A 21,020-nucleotide genomic window follows, 5' to 3' on the forward strand; every position below is an offset into this window, starting at 1 on the left:
GGATTAAGCAAGTGTTGAAATGAATAAATCCTCTCACATGCCATCAATAATATTCCAGAATTATAACTTCTCTTATTTTTCAAACTATAAATACTTTTTCTGTTTAGTGTACAAATAATTATGGTGTTGAAAGTGTAAGTTGTATATTGGTGCAGGTATTGCACAGCCTGTATGGTGGGATGCTGTGGTGACAGGTGCCAGCATTGACAAGAACAAAGAAGCTGTTCCGATTACACATTCCCCTACACCCCCCACTCAACGCAGACTAGCTAAAAGTTTTAGTGTTGCACCATCCTCTTCTGCTAAGGGTAGAGTTTAGAAGATTTTTATGTTCAGTTTTTCTTGGCATAAATATTGGAAATGCATGCTTATTTATATTCAGATTAAGCTTTTTTAGTTTTGTGATTTATGAATGGAATAAAAAAGATTCAAAGATATGTTGAGTAGGTGAAAATATTGAAAGTTGACTTGAATCACTAACAAGGAAGTTGAATAGTCATAAATAAATGATTAAGAACTATAGATATAATTATCATATGAACATAAAATGAAGATATTTGATCATACTGTAACCTTTGGTGTATCTTGTATATAAGAATTTCATACTACGAAATTCGAATTGGAGTTATTTTTTTAGTACAAAACCTAAATTAATTATTTACAGGGGACCACCACAACTGTATCACAAAGCAAACATGCTAGGCATAGAATTTTTCGTAAAATTCCAAAAACATATCAAGTTTTTTGTGTGTCGGAAAAGTTACAACCTGAAAATTAGTAATGATAATAATTTCTTGATGGAACGATGCTCTCTCTACTCTTGAATCTCAAGGTCATGCCGGCTTGCCGCAGTAAGGCAGAAATGTTGGCCGGACAAATGCAGAAGTCTGTTATTCTTTGCTCATTGCACTTCCTTAGGGCAAACGATTCTCAGACAAATTGATCACTTACCTCAAGGTATGGAGAGAGGTTAATGGTTGTTAATGCAGCACAATCAACCTCTCGATTGTAGAAAATAGTTTATATTGAGTTTTTCAAGTGTGATAGTCTGGTGTCAAATAAACTGAATTTTTGACAGATTATTCGCTGCCAGCGCAGATGTAGTTCTTCTGAATGCTAGGTACTGTTTAAACATACTTTTAAGTACGTTTTACGACAAAGTAAAGCAATTTTTTCCCATTCATGTAGATAATTCATTGTGAAAGATATAAGAAAAACTTAGTTTAAATATTTCTTGTTCATGAGCAGGGATGGACCCTATCTTTTTACATAAATTTAGATCATTCTTTTTTGTTCTATAATGACAAGTATAAGTAAGGAGGACCCCTGCATCTGATGATTTCGAAGAATATGCATGCTACATGAAGACATCTACTATCAAACACATTCAATCACTGCAAATGTGCTATTTTGTGTAGAATTCTATAACTTTCCTTGTGTGACGCCTGTTGTTGTTAAGAGTCACCTGCCCAGAGATGATATTTACAAGACTTCTTCTTCTTTTCTATTCTGTCTTTCCATTCCAGAATTTTCAAATATCTGAACAGGGGCGTCATCCCCCAGTGGGAATAGAACTCGTGTGATACTTTATGGAAAAGGACTTTCGAATCCCTTTCTGCTCTGAAAGTAACCTGTATCATTTTATGGAGTTTGCCAGTTACTATTTTTAGCATTTACATGAATAATATGGTAAATTTTCAAGTGAAAGCTATTAAATTTTTGCATTTTTCGAAAAGTGTATGGTTGAAATTTTGAAACTCAAGAAATTGACTTATTTTCAAAAGCAAAGAAGCACTGGATAGATAATCGATGAGCTATCACATGAACCCCATTACTTTTAACACCCCACTAGGAGGACTGAAGGTTTTGCTTTGGTTTTTAGGAAAAAATCGTCCTCATCACAAGCAAACTTGATATGTTTTCAGATTTTTGCGAAATATGCATTTGTTTGACACTATTTTACTATATGTTGTGATTTAATTAGTTTGACAGTTCAGGAAAATGTTTACTTTGTATATGTATAATCTTATTGCTTCATGTATATAATTAAGTAGGAACCAAACTTCCAGATAGAAGTTGTCCCTTTCCACTATCTGCTTGACCATCACATTTATTTATTTATCGCACAGTGTACAGATATTTCTGAAACAAAAAGTTGCACGGGTTCAGAAATATAGCAAGTGTATATGATAATAAAAATGGAAAAACCTAACTTGAACTTGTTATTACACACATTTCTACTATTTCTATTTTAAGATAATTTCTTATTAGAATTATTGAATTGAACTTGCATTGCCTTTTGTAAGAAACTTTTCTCATGCAAGCACTTGCACCCACTACATTTTTATTTGTATTTGGATACCTATGATTTCACATGTTATCAAATAAAGTTCATTTGTGCTAATCAAATGTAACTAATACTCTTAAACTCTGTCTGACAATTCTGTTATCTTCACCTATTTGCTTTTCCAATTAATGTATCTACATATACGAAATTCTAGCTATATACACTAATTTATTTCAAACTATCCAGGTATACCAAAGGCTTCTTTAATAGGCTTGACCACTAGTCGCAGCTCAGCTGTACCGACTCCGTCAGTTTCGAATTCCGGTCCATCTTCAGCTTCTAGTATCTCATGTAAGTTTTTTAAAAGAATATTGGTATAATATTCAATGATTTGTACTCCTGATCCAACTATTTCTAGTAGTGAAACATTGAGTCATTTTAGGTCGATTTAGGCCTGTATTTCGGAAAGTTGACATACCCAGCTGTAAATTTGTATAAACTTTGTATTTTGGCATCATAAAAGTATTCTCAAAATTCACATATGATTCGACGATCGCAACTTCAAAAATTGGGGGTCAAAAGTCAAAAAAAAACACTATTTGCACGTTTTTTGCCAATCAACAGAAGAGGCTGCCAGGTATGAATTTTAAAGTTATAAAAGAATTTCAGAGTTTAGAAATTTTAAAAAAGATTTACTAAATTATTTTCTACTTAAATTGCAATTACCATAAAAGAGAGTACAATTAAAATATAATTGAAGTATATTCCTTAATGACTTTTTGAAATACAGGAATAAATTGCATTATTGAATTCATGAGTTCATTGAATTCATATTGAGTTCATTAATGAAAAAAATATTTGAATATAATGTATTTGTTGATAAAAAATGAAAATTATTTATAATTATTCATTAAGTAATAATTTATAAACCTTAAATGAGCTGATTTCGATCGGGACAACCAGTTGATTTCAAATAATATTTAATCTGCGCCCGCGCTGTCCTCTATCTCAAAAACGATTCAACGTATGAAAAAATGTTGAAACGAAAGTTGTACAGAATTTAATTCTCTACAATATTGATAATGAATACAATTAGCATAAAACCCATTGGAAACGAGATATTGGCAAAAAACGTGCAAAAAGTCGTTTTTTTTTACTTTTGACCCCCAATTTTTGAAGTTGCCGCCGTCGAATCACATGTGAATTTTGAGAATACTTTTATGATGCCAAAATACAAAGTTAATACAAATTTACAGCTAGGTATATCCACTTTCCTGGGTAAACCCCTAAAATGACTGGCCTATAACTCACACAAAATCAACAAGGTCTACAATATCGGTAAACTTGATTTTTGAAAAATGATCCACTCTTTCTTCAAGATTTTCAAATATATTATTACAGTTCGTAACAATTGGATTCTGTTGAAAAAATATCTGTTTTATTATTAACCAGCAGTCGCCCCTTTATGAACGACAACCCTCAAAAGTAGAAACTTGTGCGAGCTATGGAATTCATTTGCAGTACATTTAAATTTCATATCTCTAATAATTCAAAAAGAGAGTTTTGTATTAGTGATTTTTCAGAAAATTGTTGAACATGAAACTTGAAGAATTGTTATAACTAAACAAAAATGTGTGTAAGAATTTTGTTGCCTCATATTTCAAGAAATATTTAAATTTTTCAGGAAGGTTTTTTGAAGTTGCTTGTATATCTATATAACCGTGGCGTGCCTCTTTTAGACGAATTTCATTTGTACATTTTTTCTTGGCCCTTCCCGAGATCGTCAAAAAGAAAGTAAATTTCATGTCATTTATAATCGTTGAATAGTTCTCTTTCAGTGATTTTACGATTCTGCTATCAAGCTTATGTTTGTTAAGCTTATGTTAGATTCCGCTCATTCAATCCCTTGAATCTGTCTAACGACCATTTATGAAATATGTCATCTGTTTAAATCTGTTTAAAATTAGTTTTTCCGTTAATCAGCTGTCGCCCCCATACGAACAACAACTCTCAGAAGTAAAACTAGATAATCTACATCTACAAACTAGATAATGTCTACCCCAGACAGGAAATAGATAATAATATATTGTTGCAGCGTTTCAATATTCTATCTCTTGAAGACAGAAGAACTTATTATTCCTGCGTATTCATATACAAACTGGTGGACAAACTTGTCAACTCACCAAAACTTCTGTCTCAACTAGAGTTTCATGTGCCAAGAATCGGTGGTTGAACTGAACAACGTTTTTACCTACCAACACCGAGAACCAATATGTTATTCAAACCTTTTATATTTGCAATGTGCTATAAATTGAATAGGTGTGTCAGAAAGAAGACATTTATTCAACACAATTGAATATATTCAAAAAAGAGATAAGAAACATAATGTTTGCGAAGCAACAAATAATCATTTAAAATTTGTTTTGTTCATTGAAGGTATTATTGTTACGGTATATGTAAATTTTTTATTTCCAACACTTTTATCCCAAACTGTATTCTGTTTGCTAATCATCAAACACTTACTTGAAATTTATTTTATTATTTTTTTTCTTCTGAATATTTCATGAATGTATTACTAGGTTATGTTAGGTTAGGTCCAAAGTAAGTGGGTCTATTCGACCCTCCACCGCAACCCGCAAGGCTTTATTGTGGCTCACACCTATTCACACTCGACCAAATAAACTCAACTTCTCAAGGAAGCTGATTAGTTTGTATGGTGAGTGGTCTTTCAGGTCGGATGGTAAGAGTACGGCTAAGCCTAACTGTAAAAACCTGATTCGGTCCCCAACGGGGCAGGCACAAAGTATATGCTCTGCTGTTTCATCGTTAATGAGATAGTCGGATAGTCAAGGTGCAAGATTCTCATCTTGATACCCACGACAACCTTCCCATATGAGGGATTCAATCGTTCAGAGCTTTTTTGCCTCTGGTTTTGGTGAATCATCACTTGAGCGCAAACGTTTGCTAACCTGCTCAAGAATTTGGTGCAAGACGGTTTTATAAGGTACCCCGCTCTTGAGGAGGCTACTCAGTCGTTTCCTGGTTCAGTTATTGGATCAGGATTTGGGGAGTTGAGAAGCTCTCGCTCCTGAACTAAATTTACAGGGAGGTCAGTTGGAGTCGTAAACTCGACATCTATCTCCTCTGTAGATTCGCTCCTGAACTAAATTTACAGGGAGGTCAATTGGAGTCGTAAACTCGACATCCATCTTCCCTATAGACTCAGCGTCAGAAAGTATTTTTAAGTTTACTCTGTCCATAAAAGTTCCACGAGTAGCTACGGATAGAAGGTCAGTCACGGCAGAACCCCGCATTACCGTGAAAAGGTGATACTACGACGAGAGGGTGCCCGGTATCTCGAAGGTTCCATAGAACCAGCTCAGTATCATTCATCCTCTTGGCATGGATACAGACACTTTAGGATTAAGCCATCGTTGGGATGCTCAACCCCCACATCCCAAGCCTTGCCAAAAACAGCATGCACAGTGGTTCAGGCAGTGAAAGATGACCAACGACAGCCAACCCGTAGAATGTATTATTATTGTGATATGTATATATCTCCTATATTTAACACTTTCATCCCAAAATTGTATACTGTGCCCTGTAATTGGGTCTAGTGCCTGTTTGGACAATAAAAGTTCTTTTTTTTCACGCTGAAGTTGAATTTTTATTGATTTAGTTTTTAACTCCCTCTCTTTTTACACCAGGGTGCTTTAGAATTACCCTGACGAATGAGGTGTCACTCGTAGAGGTAGAGGTCCTCTTAAATGCAGACATTTTTCTAAGGTGTGTATACCAATGCCGAAAGGATGTGTGACTCTGAGGCCACTCAATGTGCTTAATGGATCCTTCAAGATACTGGGCACCTTCTAGTTGTAGAAAGTATTGTCACGGTAATGCAGGGTTTTGCTTTTTTTTCGTGGCACCGTGGGATATTTTATGGACTATGAAGTAACCCACGAATCTGACTTCGACTCGTTTTACATAGGATCAAGATCAAGAGCTTATCAGTTCAGATCCTGTTGATTAACCTAGTGTAGCATAGGAAAGTATCCTGTGCTATATATCGCCAGATGGTACTAGTTGACCGTCTGTGAAATAATTGTTTACAATCCAGCATTGGCGACGAAGGTTTTTGTTGTTTTCCTTTTTATTTGACCTTTCGTTTTTTATTTTCAACCTTATTCTGTGAATTTCGATGCCGACAGACCAAGCTGATAGCCCTTTGGAAAATAATTTATTTGTTGAATATTGCAAAGCAAATTTTTCTTCCTGGTGTTAGGTAAGTGATAATTTTGTTCTTTAAAATGAATGTATTACTGGAATTAGTAAATTTTTAGTTTTGGGAGTTGTTATAGACAATCGTAAATAAACTGAAGCATCCTGACCCAGAAAAAAATTATCCCTGTTACATCTTGGCGCCCAATGTGGGGCCAAGGTGGGGCTAGGTGGTGCAGCCAAGAAGCAAATTATCGCCTCATCAAGTAATCGGCTTCGTTAAGAAGCTAGATTTATTTGGTCAAGTTTGAATAGGTGAAGTCACAATAAAACCTGGTGGATTGAAGTGGGAGATCGAATAGATATATTCACTATCACCTCTATCAAGAAACCTGAATTAGCGATTTTGATAATTTTGATTGCAAGTTGATACAAATTAAAAACAAAAATTAGAAATGTACTATGACGTTGAATTTTCAAAGAATGTTTCAGAATTTTGGTGATCTCAGAATACAACCCGAGTAACAATTGTTTTTTGATAATATAAGGTAGATTTTCACTTGTTTTCAGCTCTCACATCTTTTGGTCTGGAACCAAGGACACCTTTGGCTCCAGGAAGAGCAAAGTGTAACACAATATTACACCTGTTTGGAGAATGGTTATTCGAAGCAGCCTTCATTGGCTGTGAATTACCTCAAAGTATGTTAATGAAATTCAAAGTATTAGAACAATTTAACTACAAATATTTTTCAGGGCAACTAATTGATCAAAAACGACCAAACTCTGTGGTAATGGACAGTAAAACTTCATTAAACTTCTCTCAACCTGGTTCTATGACTGACACCAGTGAGCTGCCTCCTGGCTTGACAATCGACAAATATGAAAGTGGTAGAGCTGAAGCTCTTGGGACTCTTTGCCGAATTATGTGTGCCAAAAAAACCGGAGAAGAAATTCTACCTGTATACCTCGCTCGGTAACGCCAAAATAAATGGTATATTTCAGTTTTATTACCATCTTACATTTGGCAGGTTCTACTTGGCCATCATTCAAGGTCTCAAAGTGTCATCCTCTAGGGAATGCGGTGAATGTTTGGCCGCCATTCTAATCAACTCTCCTGACCTGTTTCACTTAGATCTGGATGGCGTGAGGATTCTCATGCCTGCTTTTATTTCTGCACTAGAAGTTGTTTTGCCTGAAAAAGATCTAAAATTGAGTAGCAATATTAATAAAGTGGAACTCAGGAAAGCATCTATACATCTTTTGTTATCAATGTTGGTGCTGCCTCTGCATTTCCATGGCACTGTTATCAAGGAACTCATAAATACAGGTGTGTTATATTTCATTTGCATATAACTATAGTAACTATTTAATATCATACAAAAAAGTATGTATCAATATTAACAACATTTTTGTATTTAAATTAAGGGGGGTATATTTTTACGAGAGGTTCTTTTTTTTTGGAAATCGGCTTTTTGGCTTTAACTTTGTATCTGAACGTTTACAAAACCCTGTATTTCTCCATTGTATACTGTATGCCTTTTGCCTTCTCTAGACTGTCACTATGATCGATTTTGTGTTATCATTTTAAATTTATTTTAAGCTACCTGTTGAAAATCTATACTTATAAATGCGAAAGTCACTCACTTAACATTCATTCATCTCCGTTTCTCCGAACCGGTAAGTCCTAGGAAGCTAAAATTTGTTATATAGGCGTTTCTTAGGTCTTAGATGCGCCATAAGAAAGTATTTTCAAATATTCCAACTAGAGCGCACCTCGTAGGGGTAAAAGGGTCGCGTTTACATATGAAAATGACTTTTTCATCACTGTTTCTCTGTACCACTATATTTTCAGAGGCTGAAATTTTGTATGTAGGTTCGTTTTATATTGAAAATGTGCAATAAGAAAGGATTTTCAAATATTCCAACTGGGGCGCCAGCCGTGGAAGAAAAAGGCGCGTCTATAAAACCAAATTATCTTTTCATCACCTTTTCTTCATACTCTTAAATTTCCGATGGTTGAATTTTTATTTTGTGTCAGCATTGCACCCGTGCGGAGCCGTGACGGATCGCTAGTTTCTATATATATGAAGGGAAAACTGATCTATTCAAATTTATTGTATTTTCTTAAAAATACTGTCATCTTACAAAATAATAGCTTTTTTCACACAAGACTTTGTTGCTATCTTTCTCTTTGTATTTATTTCCTATATTTTTCAATATTTTGTGTAGATAGACTGTCCTATCAACAATTTCTATTTCTTTTCTTGTTACTTCAAGAGAATTAACCTCCAATGTAATGCGTTGTTTAAGTTTTCTTTTCGAATTTGTTTTTTTCTGTTTCAACTCCGATCCACTTTTGTCGAGTTTAATTACCTTTTTGAATTTAGCTTCACTCATTGTAGTAGCTTCACATACCAGATGGTGAATTTATCATAAAGACCAAAAAAGGAAATTTTCCTTTAGAAAAATAGTTGAAAATATGAGATAATTTCTTTACCACATTAACTACGCTTTGATATATTGAACAAACACACTAAATTTGTAAACTAAATACACAAAGTCTATACTTTTAATATTGGAATCCATTTGCTATAAAATCTCCCCAGTTACCTAAGGAGCTCAGAATGTCGAAGCTAGATTTGAGTTACGTAGATTAGAAAAGTATCATCTGTGAATGTACTGAATCTTGATTTTGCGCATGCTCTTTTTTAAGTAATTTATTGATAATATATTTTTTTGATTGATGTATTAAAATATTATTTTTATTATTTCAGGATCAAGTGAAAAACCCGTTACTTTCATTCAACTGAAACCAAAGTTGATGAATCTCTTGATGAATGCCTTGCAGATAGAATCTGATCCTGCAAATACACATATGCTTCTGGGAGGTTTATTTTTGTGTGTTCAGGACTCTGCTATTTTCGAAAAAGTTGACCAAGTAACCCAGCCTTCCACTGAAACTTCTTCCAATTTGCTTAGCTCAGGTATAAGCAGGACATTTTATTGTTCATCTCTAAAACCCTGTGCGAGATTGAGAAATTCAAAGTTTTATTGAGAATCGCTGAAATATTTTGTATTTTTGAATAACAAAACTAAGAATTTCTCAAGTAGATCTATTTTTTTCTATGAGTATGTCTACATGTATCCAACATATGGCAGTAGAGTAAAATATGGGTTCTGAACAGTTTTATTCAATTTTTTTTCCACTTGAAGAGTTCCTTATTCTTCTGTTCAAGGTGATTGATGATTTTGGCCAGGCAGAAGGATGTTCGGCCACAGTCAATGCATGAATGGTCTTATTTTCATCATTCTCATGATCATAATCAGTTGAAATAAAATTTATTTGAATACGTTACACAACTAGAAAAATTTGAAGATAATAGAGACATATTAATTGTTAAGATAATAGGTAAGATGAAATAAGAAAAAAACTAGAGTAAAAACATTGGAAATGAGAAATGCTTACAATAAATATTACTGGAGTTCTATCCCAACACCAAACCGTTATTTTTAACACCTCGACACGTGTTTCGATCACTAAGTGATCATCTTCAAGAGGAAGATTAAACTGAGTTTAATGAGTCTAATTAAACCTAGTGATCATCTTCAAGATGAAGATTAAACTCGGTTTAATTAAACTCAGATTAATCTTCTTCTTGAAGATGATCACTTGGTGATCGAAACACATGTCGAGATGTTAAAAATAACGGTTTGGTGTTGGGATAAAACTCCAGTAATATTTATTGTTAGCATTTCTAGCATTACTAGTATTTATTACATCACAAGAAATACTATTGACAAATCAAACAGAACTATTTCTCAGTTGGTGAAACCTTTTTTTCATTGTCATTGTTGGATAAAATTTTTGAACTTCTAGCATGTAATTTTCAACTGTCTCAACAGATATGGAATATTGAACAATCTGATTCAAAATGAAATTATAATTTATATGGCAATTTTATTTATAAAATCTGCTTTGGCATTTGTAAATCTGCACTTTGTTTCAATTTTTTTTTTCATTTCACTATTTTACTTTGCATTTTGTATCTGCTTGAATTATGGCTTATGTAGCTTCTGACACTGCAAGTATGGTGAGCATGGCTAGCAGTGAACGTTCCACAACATCTGATCAGTTTGGTTCCACTGATTGTGACCCACTGTCGCTACACTTAGGTATGTTGAATGAAATATTATAATGCACTTTATTTTTTTACATCACTTTCGTCACTTGCAAGCAACTCGAAAATTGGTGCTCTTGAAGAGGTTGTTTGAAAACACCTTATAATTTTGAATATTGTGTGATAATACTAAAGCAAGTAGAATTCAACCATTTCATTGTCAATAATTCTTTGTTACAAAAAAATATTGGTTCAGGAGGTAATTTTTCTCTCATTTTTTACTATAAAAGAAAGTCCATAATTTTCCCAGAGATTTATTATTATTAGTACAAGATGATAAGCAGACTTATTATTATTAGTAGTAGTAAAAAAAAGTTTATATATATGTCAAGTTTGATGAAGTTTCATTTCAAAATATAGGTAAGCAACGTGTGAATGAAATTTGGGTATATTTCTACAACCCAGAAACGAAGCAGTAATCGATGGATTGGAGACACTCAAAAATCTGCTGGAAAAGTTCTCGTTTCAATTTTTGGGGATTGCCAAGAAGTAATCGTGATCAATTCAAGCAGTTCTTTGAAATAACACTCCCTTCTACAAATAATTTTTGTATTAGGTGGTAGAAGATTTGAAGGCTTGGTTTCCTGGGCAAGATAGACATTTTGTTTGAAAGTTGCAGGTTCGCTCTAATAGACATTCAATTGAAAAGAGAGTATTTTGAATAATGAAATATTTTGACAATAAAATTTTGTTTGCTCTTGTAGTAGGCTTAGAATTTTTCAACACAACCTCACCTTTCAACATAATTCCACCATATATTTCCTATAATTTTCTATATATTTACAATACCAAAAATGTATTTAAAAATCTAATTTTCATTCAAATATCAACATTTTTTAATGTTTCACCTGCTTATAAATACATGATTTTGGTTGAAATCAAATCCACCTTTATCCATCGTAATTGACAAAGCTAATTTATAAAACTGGTTTGATATGTTAGAATAAAAAAATATTTGAATTGTGACCAAATCAATTATCTTCTATTCGAGCATTAATTTTCAACTTTATATATCTACAAGAATTTGCAAGATAAAAATTATGTTTTCATTTGTCTGCTTACATTTATACTTTGAATTTTAATTAAAATAATCTCCATTTGTATTCATTCGATTTATTTTGTAGATTCAGCACATGCTCTGTTTGTGAGAGCGACATATTTAGTTTGCCATCGATTAATTTCTTCTTGGAAAACGGATTTGAATGTATCCCTTGCTGCTTTGGAGCTATTATCTGGTTTGGCTAGGATTCACATCAAAGGCTCAGGTCAGTATATGAATATTATTCACTTCCATTTTTGTGGTGAATAATATCAGGAAGGGAAAGTAGAATCAATGATTTCAACAAATTCACTTTACTACAGTTTACTTGCACCAATGAATCACAAATGCATTTTTGTGCATTCACAGTGAACTTTTTTAATATGTATAACATCGAAATGTTCATTCAAGAAATTTATATCCTGGTGTGTAAGAGGTTAACAAAAGTAATATTTCAGATGCAATGGAATGCAAGAGAGCTGTCAAATGGCTCTGTGACTATATAGTTTCCCAGTGCTCACGTCCCCCACCTGCTCATTCCAAAGATTTACATTCTACAATTGTAGCTGCTTTTCAGTGCTGTTCAGTATGGTTACTTGAACATCCGTATCTCCTTCGGGACAAAGATTGTCTAAATACAGTAAGTTACTAATTTCCCTCAATAATCAATTACTACAGGCAAGTTTGAATTCAAAGTAATATTGTTTAGAATGTTTAGATCTTATTATCACTGAACCATCAACACAGTGTCTTATTCCATTATTAAGTAATCATTCAAATGAATTTCATTTCAAGTAATATTCAATTGAATGTAGTCAAATTTATGTCCAGTACAAAGATTTTTCTAAAGAATTTTATAAAGTCGACCATACCATCTGACTTTTTATCTTTTACATTGAACAGAATTTAATTAAGTCAGGTTAATAATTTTGGAAAGTTTCTTCGCCAATTTTATTTTTGTGCCACAAGAGTTTCTTTCCCTCACAGCTTCTGCATGAAAAATGTTTGTAGTGGTTCCATGGATTTCAGTGTTTTTTGATTGAAAATCCAAGTCTCAATTTGTTTTTAATTAGATATCAGCTGTATATTTTTTAGCTGGTAGTTCTGAAAGGTGAACTATTGTGTGCATCAGCTGATAATGTGTTGGATCATCTTGGAAACACCAGAAAATCATATGGATTAGGTTAGGTTAGGTCCAAAGTGAGTAGGTCTGTTCGACCCTTCACCGCAACCCACAAGGGTTTATTGTGGCTCACACCTATTCACACTCGGCCAAATAAATCCAGCTTCTTAACGAAGCCGATTAGTTTGTATGGTGAATGGTCTTTCAGGTCAGATGGTAAGAGTACGGCTCTGCCACAAGTGATTCTGTCATTCCCATATTCAGCGGAGCTACATGAAAGCAGGCATCCGATGGCCGGTTTGCTCAACCCCTACATCACAAGCCAATGCATTCGCCAATAACAGCATGCACAGTGGTTCAGGCAATGAAAGATGAACAAGGACAGCCAACCCGTCATCATATGGATTAGTGGTTATTTGTGACCACATCAGTTTGGCATACTGTCTGTAAAAGTATACTAACAATCTTCACTTGTACAAGCACACTACTTTGTTCAATGTGACTGTTAGTTCTAGAGGTACTGATACGGCTATTTTCGTTCTTATATTCGTACACACTCCTAGAATGGGGGACTCACAAATTACTCTGTTATTCAATGAACAAACTTACAGTAACCTATTTTGGGCTAATAGTGGTTGATTTTTGTTACCATATACTTTTGGTATTATAATTTGGCGAAAACTTAATATGACAAACAACGGTGTAACTGAACACAAAGTTTCTTTAAAAATAATGATAAAAAACTTTCATTTCCTTTCAGGTCTTAGAAGTTGCCGAATTAGGAATCTCCGGAACGAAATCAGTAGGTAAACCAGGCGAACCCATCAAAATGAAGGAAGAAAAAGAACTGAAACCAGCTTCCATGCGAGTGAGAGATGCGGCTGAAAACCTTCTCACGTGTATTTTAGAACAGGTTTCATACTTTCCCAGTGAATGCGGTCCTGAATCTATATCCTCTTTGTTAGATGAAGTGTCTCTTTTGAAACATTGCAATTCTTGGCCTACCGACTGTAATGATCAGTCTGCCGCTGTGGAGAGGTTTAGGTATTTTGTGACAGAAGGATCTGTGATGCTGGCATTGCTTGAAGAACCACTTGGCAATGATCAGGTAAGAAATAGTTGGTCCAGGCTTTTGTTTCACATATAATCCCATAGATAGAAAAAAGTAGACTTTTGAATTGGGTTAAAAATTCAGCCTGGGTCAAACAATATGCTGTGAACATTGATCATCCCATTGTTAGGATCAAACCGACATTCACAATAGAGGTTGATTCAAAGAGTAGAACAAACTTTCTACTCTAACCAACCAGCTCCCGACTGATCATATACAATTATAATTCTTTCCAATTGTATTGAAAAAATTCATTAAGGCCTGGACAAATGAAGATCATTTTGACAAACAATTCATACAATTGGTATATTTTTGGAATTAGTTGAAATTTCATTTCAGTGTTGGCAATATTGTATCCAATCGGTATAAAATGATATTTGGTGTTCTTCAAAGTTCACTTTTAGGGCCATTTTTACCAGTGAATTGAACTACCATTATACACTATTAGTGATAAGTAAATCTAGAATAACAAGTTGAAAACCAGAGTCCAAATACAACGTATTTATGATACAACACTAGACAACACTGTTTAGTTTAGATTAGTTGCAAAGCCAAGCTTTGACATGGACCCCCGATGAAATTTGTCTACTGTTTTTCACTGCAAGGCAACTATTTGAAGCAAACACAACTCATTTATGATTCAACACACCTTGAATCCAGCGTCGTATTTGTGGTTCAGCCTACCAACACTGATGAAATCTATGGCGAGTCGAAACTGTTGTCTGGCGTTGAATTAAAATGCTTTCTGTTTGGGCTTCGGTTTGTAGTGAAAGACAGAGGGCGAATCTAGTCGGCGGTCAATGTCGAACCTTGGCTTTGCAAATGACCGCCTTGGGAGCCTCGTTTATCTTTGATATTCAAGGATTGAGTTCTTTGTTGATCCCATAGATGGCGTCTTCTTAAGGAGAGATGTTATCGACCTTACTCACTTGAATGACAACTCTTGATGCTCAGTATGAGTTATTGGTTGAGAGTTGTAATGAGACACTTTTCTTGGATTTGATTCTCGAGGACTGTCGTATCTTCATCATTGGGCCCGGGTCCAGGGCCTTGCGTTATATGGTATCTCACAGGGCCCAATCCAATATTTGGTGCCGTGCCTAAGGGCATTGTACAGAAAGTGATCAGTATTTTCTGGCTGTACCCAATGATGGAACATATTGAGGGACAGTTTAGGTTCGGGTAAAGTAATTAAAAACTGAATGGTTTATAAGGGCAAGTCTGTGTGCACATGAAGAAATTCATAGTAATTCAGAGAAACACAATATTTTAAAAGAAAACCTCATTGATACTAAATTTCATTGTGTACATAACATTGTGAATATTTGTAACCATGATGGCTGCTAACTATAACAGAGAGATACTTTTTTAAATTGCCATATTGCAAAAAAAAACTGATACTCAATCACTGATGTCGAAATAAATACATTTTTGAAGATTTCATCAGTGAATTTGTTTAAGGTTGATTAATAGAGCATAAGGATTGGTGTAAATCCAGAGCGAGTAGTTTTCTCTTACTCTTTCCAATCCCATGTATCTGAAGATAAAATCTGGGCTCAGAGGCCCTAATAGTTTGCAGACAGAACTGTTGCCCTATATGAAGAATTTATCGAAAATATCCTTCCTTTAAGTGAAAACCGACAATGAATTTGTGAGATTAAAATCACCTCTCTTGAGGAAACTTATAAGACCTTTGATAAGAAAACAGTATCGTTGAGTATCAAGTAAGACAATACACTTTAACTGATAAAATTGCAGAAGCCATTGTGAGGATCAGATTCATTCATTAGATTAACGACCTGCATAGACTTGAAAAACATCTGATTCCATACAATGCAGTTGATCCACCAACTCAACTCAAGACAGATATAATGTTTATCGTTCAAGATGTGCAACCTGAGGAGGGAGGATTCTGTTGAAATTTGCCCTACTTCATAGGAGTTTTTTCTTGAAACTCTAGATTAAATAGAGACCTCTTGAAAAACAATATTTTTGGAAAGACATTTCTTAGAATAATGAAACATGAACGATTCCATGAACTATACACAACAAATTGATAGTGATTATGGAATATCAGAGCAATCATTGAGGTACAAATGTGAATTGATTATCGAGTCACAAGTGTCAAAGTGATTTCTCTATGATGTGATATTCCTAATAAACATAGTTATTTCATAAATATTTCTTCTTTCAGTTTGTATCTGAGAGGAACATCTGTGCATGATCCATACATTTTTTGCAAAGAGTTTTTAATTTCTTTTTTTTCTTCTCTTTCTGAGATTTTCACCCTTTGAATATTAAGGGAGAAGTAGAAAGCCAAGTTTTTTGTCAATGGAAAATTTTTGTGAGTATATTTTATTCATTTTTTTTTTCAGGATCCTCAACCTACAGTGACTTTATTAATTCGTGGTCCATTCGGAAGACATGCTTGGACAATGCAACTACGACATTTACCTAGACATAAATCGGGAACCAAATATCATGCTCATAATGCTTGTCGCCCAGTTGTCATGCAAGATGCCCCGATTAGAGCTCAAGTCAAGCAAAAATATTTTCCTGATAGTGTCGATAGAGTCATGCAGTGTAAAGTGTAAGTAAATAATAATAATAATAATATTTATTCGTTCATAACGATCATAACATGATGACATAGAACAAGTCAATAATAAAAATAAAAAATAAATATGATAGATAAAATAAAATAAAATAAAATCTAAATACATAGACAGAAACCCCGTTGATTGAAACAGTCGATTATATGATTGAAACCGTAGGTACATCAAAATTAAATATAATTATGAACTGAGCCACATTTGGTAATTGTGTTGGCATTCTAATCAACCCATGAAGGCATTAACCAATTATACATTACATAGGATCTTTCAAATACTCATCAACAGAGTAATAGGCTTTGTCAATTAAAAGTTGTTTCACATACTGTTTGAATTCTCTCAGCGACATTTCTCTAACATGAGGTGACAATTTATTAAATAATTTGATACCCATATAAAAAGGACTTGATTCGGTCCTGGCCAGTCTGTGAATTGGTATTTCCAATAAAGTTGAATTTCTTGTACTGTATTTGTTTCTATTCAATGGAGCAAACAATTGTCTGTCTGATTTTACAAACATCAGTATCTGGTAAATATAAATGCAAGGTAAGGTTAAAATTTTTAGGATTTTGAATAGTTCTTTACAGCTCGTGCGTCTACTTACTCTTTGAATATTTCTGACAGCTCTCTTTTGTAAAATAAACACCCTTTGCGCTTCACTAGATAAACCCCAAGCTGATATGCTATATGAGATTAAAGAGTGAACATGTGCATGATAAAACATAAGTAATACAGATTTGTCCACAATTTTATTAAGTTGATACAGGCAATAGCACATTGGTGATATTTTTTTGCACATTTCATGAATGTGATGATTCCACTTACAATCTTCTGAGAGGTTAAGTCCCAAGAATTTAACTGATGTTACTTGTTTTAATGAACCATTTGATGCTTTTAAAAGTAAGCTGTGATCATACCCTTTTGGTGCATAACTAAATCTTACAAAAGAGGATTTTTTATCATTGCAAACTAATTTATTTTTGGAGAACCAATCCTGTGCTTTCAATATTTCTATATGAGCAGAGTCAACTGTAGCGGAGATGTTTGGTCCATTTACCAGTAAGGTTGTATCATCTGCATACATTACAACATCACCTGCAAAATCATTGACATATATTATATAAAGCAATGGTCCCAGAATAGAACCTTGTGGCACTCCCATGGTAGAATTACAGTGAATAGACTTAAACTTGTCTATCTCAACATATTGTGTTCTATTGCCCAGGTAACTTTCAAACCATTTATATGGAATGCCCCTAAATCCATACTTTTCTAATTTATCTAGTAGGATTTTATGGTTAACCAAATCAAATGCCTTACTAAGATCCAAGAAAACACCCAGGGTTCTCTTTCCTTCATCTAGATTATTATATAGTTCATTAAGAAATGTTATTATGGCATGCGTTGTTGACCGCCCTCTTCTAAAGCCAAATTGATTTGCATTAAAGAGTTTATGAAGATCAAAAAAAGAAATTACCATGTGTGCCACACACTTTTCATAAACTTTTGCAAACACACTGGGAACAGTGATGGGCCTGAAATTTTCAACCTGAGTTTTATCACCTGTTTTATGTATGGGTTTTATTTTACCGACTTTCAGAATTTCAGGGTAGATTCCTTCCTCCAAAGAGCTGTTAATCACACAAGTTAATGGTTTAACAATATATGTTGAACACTTTTTTAACAGACAAGAGCTAATATCATCATTACCAGTAGTATGTGTAGTTTTTAGATTACTTAGTATACGTGTTATATCTGTTTCTAGAGCAGGTTTGAAGGAAAAAGTAAAAGGATTGAAATCTTTAAGTGTGAGTTCATATAATGGTTCTTTTATATTGTTCGAAAGTATTGTTGGAATACTATTAAAATACTCAGCAAAATGATTTGTTATTATCTGGGTGTCCTGAACGATATTGTTATCTATATTCAATTGAATGGTATTCGATCTCATCTTTGAATTTTTATTTGTTCCTATTATATTCCAAGCAGTTTTGGCTTTATTTTTAGAGTTGGCAATCAGGCTATTATTATACTTTTTTTTGCTACATTTAACAGATGTTTGTATAGTTTCTTATATTTTTTATAATAGGCTTTGAAATTTTCATTTCCTGTTAGAGTTAGGGCATATATATTCTTCAAATTTTTGCCGGAAATTAGTAAACCTTTTGTTAGCCACGGTTTTTTTTTTGAGTTAATCTATGTTTTAGTTTTCAGAGGAAAAGCAATATCAAAAAGGTGTTTAAAAGTTTGAAAGAAGACCTCAAATTTTTCATTTGCGTTTCCTGTACAGTGATACATATCCTCCCAATCTTCATTATGTAATAATGATAAAAAGTACTCAATATTGTACTGGTTATTAAGATCTCTAAATTGGTGCAGGGGTGTTGTTTGAATGGCTTCATCAGAATTAATGTCAATATGAATTAGTTGAGCATTTTGATGATCACTGAGGTAATTATCAACCACCTTGCTATTATATAAACCTATGTCAATATTCGTGCAAATATTATCCAGACAATTACTTGCTCTTGTTGGGATGTTTGAATGGGAAATAAACTTTTCATTTCATGAGTATCTAACAAACTGGATAGAATTAAAAATGAAAGACAGAGGTAGAAATTTATTGAAAAATGAAGATTTTCTGAGCGTTTTTTTGCTTATGAGCATGAGAGGATTTTTTTTCAAAAGAGTTCCATCACTAGGTGAGAGTGTAACTGCAAATGATAGGAGGTTGATGATATGTGGTGACTCAGAATGTTTTTTGGAGAAGGAGGTAGAGTTGAGTTTGAATATTTTTTGCACAAATGAACAATGTGAAATTTCCATTTGAGTGAGTCATAATCGTGATGCCCAGTATTTTTACATACGTTTGAGAAATATGCTTATTTTAAGAGGAGACCGGTGTTCAAAAAACACTTTATTGTGAGATTTTCACAACCTATTTTGTAAAACTGTTTAGTGAAAATCTCACAATAAAGTGTTTTTTGAATACATTAGTTATGGATTTACATCAAGTATCAGACTATTCCATAGTATATCATATATCTAAAAATCTGTTTTTAAATCTGTTTTTCCGTTAATCAGCTGCTGCCCCATACGAACGCTACTCTCAGAAGTTGAGAAACGTGTGCGAGCTAAGGACCAACGAGGTCTTACCTTTTAACGTGTGATTCCTAACACATATTTTCAACATTTTGAATTACTTTTACCCCTGTATCAGTTGAAGATCTGTTCCTAATGAAACTGAACTGGATGCCCTGTGATTGGAATTTCCAAAATTTCACCTAAAATGGGGATAATGAAGATGCTTACTTTGAATATCGGGAAATACTCTTCAGTAAAGCAATGGTTTATAAGAATTGGTTAAGGGCTCAATCAGAAATGCAATGGTTTCTTTAATGATTTTACTGTTTAACTTGAATTTGTCGAAACTGGAGAAATTCTTCAGCTTGCAAATAGCAAGTAATGAAAGGATCAATATAAATATAGCTTTTAGCAATTTTTACTCACCTCACAGGTATAGAAATACATTAAATATTGTGAGGCTCAATTTTTAGTACTACAAGGAACAAATTTAGGATTTTTGTTCGATATTCAGAATATATTTTCTGTTCAAATTGAAAAGGATATATTTTAGGAATGTTAAATTTTTGAGAGTGGAATGCTGATTTGTCTATTAGTAGTCATTGTCAAACAAGTTTGTAATTATATATGTATGAAATTTTCAAGTATAAAAAAATTTGAGTAACTTTTGGAAAAGAAAGTGTTTGGCTCTCTACTAGTCCATCTTGATACAAAAAACAAGATGGAGTAGTAGAAAGCCAAAAACTTTCTTTTCCAAAAATTAATCACTCCTGAAAATATAATCCCTTCAATTCAATTGAGTAACTTACTATTCAAAATGTTACTGAAAACGTTTTTTCTCATATAAAACCCTGGGCTCGGTTTAAATCAATCTTCTTTCTTTCAGAAATGTATCATTCTTTATGTGTTTATGAAAAAATAGACATTTGAAAAGTCGTCTTACAAATGATGATTGTTACCTCCCATGACTCCCAAACATTAATTTCCCATATTTATTTCTTCTAGCGATCAGTCAATTCCACCTCTTGAAGCAGTTTTGGCCAATGATGAAGCATTGAATAAAGATATAGAGATGATAACTCAATTGATGAATAGGCAAAATTCAGTGGAATCAAATATAGCTCAGAGGCAGGCGTCTGCAACTTTAGAAGAGTGTACTCCTCCTCCTGTGTGTCATGACTTCCAAACTGCTAGACTATTTTTGTCACACTTTGGACTTTTGGCCTTGGATGAACCTGAGGTACGGCCTATTAATCTTCTAAAGTAAAACAAATTAAAGTCTGTCGTTCGTGAAAATGTATGTATGAAAACGTATAGTTAATCTCCTGATGGCGCCAACTTGGTCGCTGAAATTCTCGTTAAGAAAAG

General features: G+C 33.6%; 1 protein-coding gene across 5 annotated transcripts in view; it reads left to right on the forward strand.

Annotated features, from left to right (window-relative positions):
* The window catches only part of LOC111505473 (ral GTPase-activating protein subunit beta), a 32,824-nt gene that overhangs the window by 8,813 nt on the left and 2,991 nt on the right, over positions 1–21,020 (forward strand). For 2 of the 5 annotated variants that reach the window (XM_074183351.1, XM_074183352.1), the window contains 11 exons: positions 156–308; positions 2,534–2,638; positions 7,076–7,478; positions 7,534–7,832; positions 9,280–9,489; positions 10,577–10,678; positions 11,808–11,948; positions 12,181–12,362; positions 13,606–13,953; positions 16,332–16,546; positions 20,658–20,892. In XM_074183351.1, the coding sequence (XP_074039452.1) occupies positions 156–308; positions 2,534–2,638; positions 7,076–7,478; positions 7,534–7,832; positions 9,280–9,489; positions 10,577–10,678; positions 11,808–11,948; positions 12,181–12,362; positions 13,606–13,953; positions 16,332–16,546; positions 20,658–20,892 (2,393 nt within the window). The remainder of the gene's footprint in view (positions 1–155; positions 309–2,533; positions 2,639–7,075; positions 7,479–7,533; positions 7,833–9,279; positions 9,490–10,576; positions 10,679–11,807; positions 11,949–12,180; positions 12,363–13,605; positions 13,954–16,331; positions 16,547–20,657; positions 20,893–21,020) is intronic. The other 3 variants (XM_074183353.1, XM_074183354.1, XM_023160292.2) reach the window with 2 other exon arrangements.

The sequence above is a fragment of the Leptinotarsa decemlineata genome, unplaced genomic scaffold (genome assembly GCF_025532065.1).
Source record: "Leptinotarsa decemlineata unplaced genomic scaffold, Ldec_3_MD MMD2_tig00026336_RagTag_RagTag, whole genome shotgun sequence".
Lineage (NCBI taxonomy): Eukaryota > Metazoa > Arthropoda > Insecta > Coleoptera > Chrysomelidae > Leptinotarsa > Leptinotarsa decemlineata.